This window comes from Marmota marmota, unplaced genomic scaffold, assembly GCF_001458135.2.
Source record: "Marmota marmota marmota unplaced genomic scaffold, marMar, whole genome shotgun sequence".
Taxonomy (NCBI): Eukaryota; Metazoa; Chordata; class Mammalia; order Rodentia; family Sciuridae; genus Marmota; species Marmota marmota.
The window spans coordinates 21,471,606-21,478,038 of NW_026000174.1; the positions used below are offsets into that span (position 1 = coordinate 21,471,606).

The window sequence follows — 6,433 nt, forward strand, 5'->3', positions numbered from 1 at the left end:
CACAGATCCCTAATGAAGCAGAATATGTATACCTAATCTTAAATAATATCACACAATTAATTTTATTCATATTAAGTTTAAAGTAGTCATGATAATCTGAATATTGAAGATTCCATATTAATTAAACTAAGATTATGTTGAGAGTTAATCAGAATTTTTCTTCACTAATTTCCCACTAGACATGATTGTTATAGTCTTAATGGTTCAATGTTTCCTTTTTCCTCACAATTGTGATGCACAATAAAATGCAGCCAAGATATTAAGTGCTGAAAAACACATGATCCCCATTTTTCCAATAAACCACTTATGGGGCCATGCAATTTTCCTCCGAATTTAACCCCATAGCATCTTCTTTGAAGAGTAAGTGATATACAGTAATCAATAAACACACACACAGCTACCACCAAAATGCAAATGGCAACAGCCCAAACAATCATACAAGCCAGATTGGGATGCACAATTGTATCATTAACAAAAGCTATCAAGTTATGAAAGCTGGAACAACAAATCAAGAAACAGAGAAAGAAATATGTATGTATATTTTTTTACACAAAAGTTGCTGCTCTTCTGAACTCACATGTGTGATTGCCTGTAAATTCAGGAGTCATCTAGAAACTATGCACAACAACCCAACTTCCAATTCTAAGAGAATTCTCAAGCTGCCCCTCCATCTCAAGCTGCCCCATCACCCATCATGGAAAGGTGAACTGGGTGACCTCAGGAATACAAGTTCCTCCCAAGAGGAGTTCAAGAAGTTTGAAAAAATTACTTGGTGAGTATATTACAAACATCAGAGGATCTCTAAGACCCAGAACTTGCTCTTAACTCTGAGATATGGAAACTCCATGATAAACACATCATTTTTCATATCACAAGAAATGGAATATCTCCTTTACTTGGCCACACCAGTGTCCCAAGAGATACCCTGTATCTTTGCATGTGACTGGTCAAACCTCCTGATGGAGACTTCCATGTCCAGAGGGCTGAATCAACACAGGGACACTCAGGAAGGCAGCTGAGGAAACAAACCCTGCCACCCACTAGCCCTCAGCTGTGAAGCACTGGAAGGGCTTCCTCCTGAGGACTGCTCTGCTACCAGTTCTCCTGGATTATTTCTGTGACTATGCCAGACCCTGCTCCAAGGGACCAAGACTTGAAGCTAACATCTTGACTCAGACTGCTCTCTTCTTATTCATGAAGAAAGTGTTTGATATGTACAAACTCTCTCTCAGGCACTGTGTTAGGCAGGTGGGACACAGTGGTGGACAGATTCTTTTAGTCACTGTTATCAGTGACTTCACTGTCTACTTATCAAATGAAACTTCCAGCATTACACAGATCACATTTAAATGCTTGAGAAAGACTCAAGATATAAGTGTCCTACAAGGACCAGAGGGAGTGTTTTGATCTACAAACTGTACATGCTATTTAAAAAGGCACTTATAAATATAGGACTACAAATCCCACATCAAAACTTACGTGCTATTTCTTTCTTCTACTGTTCTCCTCCATTTCCCACTGTTAAGGATGGGTGGGGACAGGTAAAACTCTAGATGTGAGGAAAATAGTCTGCAATCAGAATGAATTTTTTTTAAAAAAGCAGTTTTTTGTGCCATAAATACTAACTATATACTAATAGTAAATTCAGGCTTATACCTGCACTTTATCCTGCTTGGCTAATGGGGCCTTCACCTTCCCCACCTTCTATCACATAGAAACTACCTCTGTTTATTATCCCAGCAACAAGTACAAGGTACATTTAGGGAAAAGAAAAGTGTATTCTGCTTCATAAAATAAAATTAAGATAAAAGGGTATGGAGTAAGGTCCAGGTTTCAGAGATAACAGGAAATAGGTAGTTGAGAGCAGATCATGGAAGGCCACCTTCAGCAGATGACATTTTAAGGAGATCTGAAGAAACAGCAAGAATTATCCAGCTGAAACAGCAAGTTACAAACATACCAGATAGCGAAAAAGGCATGACTTGACAGCTCCAGGCCAGACGGAGGTGACTCAATTCAAAGCAGAATTTTCATCAGAAAACATAAGCAAGTGTATGAGTGGACACTAAACACCAATTTAAATATTTAAACGGATAGTTATTACAGATTTACATTTTAAAGTTCACTTTCTTGTGTATGTCAACTTCAAAACCAGCAGAAAGTGATTTCAAGAATACATCTCACTAACTGGCATGAGATTCAAGTTAATGAAGGTTAGTTAACTAACCTTCACAATGGGAGGAAAATTAAAGTTAATGTTAAATTAATTAATGTTTGGTATTAAGAGTAGAAACATAAAATAAGTCCTTCTGTCAAATTTATACAGAAGAAGAGACAAGTAAGCCCATATAGCTTCACTCTTCGTATTCCTTTTTTTAAAAAACTCATCTGATTCTTGACACAATTGCCCAAAACCTATGTTGAAGAAATGATAAGCCTTTATAACAAACGGTGCTTGAAAAACAATAGTAAAAGGTTCAATCTGGATCCCTCTTTCTCACCCTACATAAATCAATTCAAATTGGATCAAAGTCCTAGGAATAAGACCAGAAGTCATGTAACTGCTAGAAGAGGACATAGGAGAGACTCTAACCTATAGGTGCAGGCAACAAGACTCCTAGAGCTCAGGAAGTAATGCCAAGATTCAAGAAAAGGAATGACACCAAACAAAAAAGTTACACAACAAAAGGAAACAACAGCAGGAAGAGAAACCTTCAGAATGGGAGGAAAAAATCTTTGCCAACTCTCCTGACAAAGGATTTATATCCAGAATATATAAAGAACTCAAAAGACTCAACACCATTCAAACAAGTAACCAATTCAGTAAGTGGGCAAATGAACCTAACAGACGCTCCTCCAGAGAAGAATAAATGGCAATTGTATGAAAAGTGTTCAATATCTTTACACATAAAGGAAATGCAAATCAAAACTATGCTGAGACTCCATCTCAACAGAAATAACAATGTTTGCAAAGATGTGAGAAAAAGGAACTGTTATCCACTGTTGGTGGGAAAAGTAAATTAGTACAGGCACTATGGAAATCAGTATGGAGGTTCCTCCAAAAACTAAACAGGTAACTACTGTAATATCCAGCTATACCACTTCTTGGTATCTATCCAAAAGAATTACAGACAGCATATTTTAGATACAAGCTTTCCCATGTTTATAACAGCACAATTCACAATAGCCAAATTGTAGAACCAGTCTAGGTGTCTATCAATAGATAACAGATAAAGAAAATGGGGTATATATACACAATGGAGTTTTATTTAATCATCAGAAAGGAAGAAATTATCTCCTGACTGAAAGAGATCTTCCTGTTAAATGTATTTTCCTCAAAATATTGATTCACTCATAATATAAACATATTAATTCAGTATGAGTGAAAAAATGAAAACAAAAATAAAGATTGAAATAAAATCATGTATTTTTAAGTTGTGCATTGTACTCAGATTTGGGCATTTGAATATTTTATTTCCTCAAAGGCAGCATTTGATCACTCTCTCCATATAAACAATGAAGAAACTTTAGGTCACAAAAATACAATGAAAGAATTTGCTAATGCCAATCAAATGCCCTCATGAAAAGAACATTGGATAGCATTCAAATGTGATTCAAACTTGTGTTTATCTTCAGATGAAATTATTTTACTGCAAATCCAATTCATTTTATACCTCCAATTTTCACTTTTGGCAGAAGTACTGATAAACTTAAAAATGGCCTTTTAACAATGGAATAATCTTTTACACCTTTATTACCATTCCTGGAGCAGGAATTAAGTAACATTTCAGGGTAAAAGAATAATCTTAGAGAATAGTATGGTGTGTGTTAAAACACATGTGATACAGGTAAACAGGTACCTTACTATTCTCTGAGAATAGAAAAACATCAAAGAATGAAACTTCCACATTTTACACCTGTGAAAATATTACCCCTGAAAAGTTCACACTGTAAGTCATGTGATGTAAGGGCCATAGAAAATAGGAATAATTCATTAATCATATTATTTTCCCAAAATAAATTGTAAAAAATCATTTATTGTTCACAGATAAATTTGAGGGCAATTTGACCTATGAAGGAAAATTCAAAGTACTCTGAAATAATGGTCATAAGTGAAAACAATACTTAATATTGCCACATGAGTATCCAGAAAATACATGCATCATTTTGTAAATATATGTAAAAAACACCAAGAGAAATACAATTTTGGTATATCCCACTGGGAGAAGTAGAGCTCATTTGAGCTTGAAAATAATAATTCATTTTCTGATTCATTGAAAAGATTTTCTGGGCTGGGGATGTGGCTCAAGCGGTAGCGCGCTCGCCTGGCATGCGTGCGACCCGGGTTCGATCCTCAGCACCACATACAAACAAAGATGTTGTGTACGCCAAAAACTGAAAAATAAATATTGAAATTCTCTCTCTCTCTCTCTCTCTCTCCCTCTCTCTCTTTCTAAAAAATAAAAATAAAAAAGTTTAAAAAAAAAAAAAAAGATTTTCTATCCAGAAAAAAAAATCACACACACTATTGATTGGTCTCTTGAGGCTATAGCTGTTACTGAATCTCAGTGAGCCTTCAGGTCAGTTTGAACTGGTTACAAGAATACAAGGAAGTAACTCTACAATAGCAATTAAAATATATTAAAAAGTGCAGGGCATGTTTCACAGTGATTGAGCACATGCTTAGCATATGCAAGGCCTTCAATAGGATTTCAACCAACACACACACACACACACACACACACACACACAAAAGTGTAAATAACATTCATTCTAACAGAATGACTTTGAGGAAATGACCTCATCAAAATAAAAGCATTGATACATGGAAACCTATTGAACTATATATTTATTGAAGCATCATCTTAATCACATTAGTCTGATAATGACCTGGATGCTGATAATAGGGAAATGTATGACTAGACTGTTGTATCATGTGGTAAGGAAACTTAGTATCCCTTAAAAACAACGACAACACCATATATTAAAAGAGAAGAATCTCCTGATACATTTCAAACTCAAGGAATTCAACACTGTGAACACATTAATATCAAGAAATGGAATCTGTTTTCATCATTTATTAAGTTCAAATAGAGTTTTCTTGAGGAATGAGCAAATCTCACGTGGCTTCTCAACAAGTCAAACTGTGTAAAACCACCGCTCTCCGCCATAATTTCACAAAAGCCCTTTTCATCTCATGGTTTCGCAGGCTGTAGATTAGTGGATTCAGCAGTGGTGTGAGCAACGTGTAAACCAATGGCATCACTTTCTTGGTTGCTGGTGAGTAGCTGGATTTGGGCTGTAAATAAGTCAGACTGGCTGTGCCATAGAAGAGGGTGACTGATGTGACATGAGAGGCACAGGTAGAAAAGGCCTTTGGTCTCCCAGTTGTTGATGGCATCTTCAGGATGGCAAAGAGAATTCGAAGGTAAGACAAGAGTATCAACAAGAAAGGAACCAAAACAATCAAAATGGTGCCTGTGAAGGCATAGATTTCAAACAAGAAGGTATCTGCACATACCAGTTCCAGCACTGCTGGGGTTTCACAAGATATATGATTAATTTCATTGGGGCCACAAAAGGGAAAACTGAATACCCATGTGGTCTGCACAGTAGCCACCATGACCCCTGAGACCCATGAGAACATGACTAATTTCACAAACACCCTTTTGTTCATAATCATGGGGTAGGTCAGAGGATGGCAGATGGCAGCAAAACGGTCATAAGCCATTGCCCCCAGGAGAAAACACTCAGTCCCCCCAAAAAGAAGAATGAAATACATCTGTGCAAAACAACCCACAAAAGAAATTGTAGTTCTGTCCGTGGTCAAGACCACTAGCATTTCAGGCATGATGGCTGCACTGAAACTCACTTCCACCACAGATAAATTCTGCAGGAACAGGTACATGGGGATGTGGAGGGTCTGGTCCAGCAAGATGGCAGCTATGATGATGGCATTTCCCATCAGGGTAACCAAATAAATTACCAAGAAAACACCAAAGATCTGCTCTTGGAGTTTAGGAGGATCAGAGAAGCCCAAGAGGATGAATTCAACCACAGAGCTTTGATTTTGTGTTTTCATTGCAGTACAAAAGCCCTATATTGTTTCTGTAGACATGATCAAAGAATAAAGTCACAGTCCAGAGGCTAGGAGTAGCAGACTGCATTCGGCATGGAAATTCTGGTAGAGGATGAAAAGAGGAACCCATGTTCCAAAAAACTTACGTTGGAACACTTGGAGAATGGCAAAATACTAAGATTAACAATATTAGTCAAACTGTCAAATATAAAGTAAAAGTGAACAATTCTTAAAAATCTGGTCTTAAAATTCAAAATGCTATCAAGTTTCTATCACAATTTGTATGCTATGTAGTTTTAAGGTAAACATACCCTTAAAGTATATAGATATTTTCTAACACAGGTTCTAATCCCA

The 6,433-nt window shown here is 36.6% G+C and overlaps 1 protein-coding gene across 1 annotated transcript; it reads right to left on the bottom strand.

Moving 5' to 3' along the window:
- Positions 1 to 4,990: 4,990 nt before the first annotated feature.
- Positions 4,991 to 6,433, bottom strand: LOC107157904 (olfactory receptor 10A3-like). The gene has a single exon (XM_015504325.2). It carries the CDS (start codon positions 6,080 to 6,082, stop codon positions 5,132 to 5,134), a length of 951 nt encoding a protein of 316 aa, XP_015359811.1. The 5' UTR covers positions 6,083 to 6,433; the 3' UTR covers positions 4,991 to 5,131.

Coding starts and splice junctions, on each gene's coding strand:
- LOC107157904 (XM_015504325.2), bottom strand. CDS start 6,082: ATGAAAACACAAAATCAAAGCTCTGTGGTTGAATTCATCCTCTTGGGC.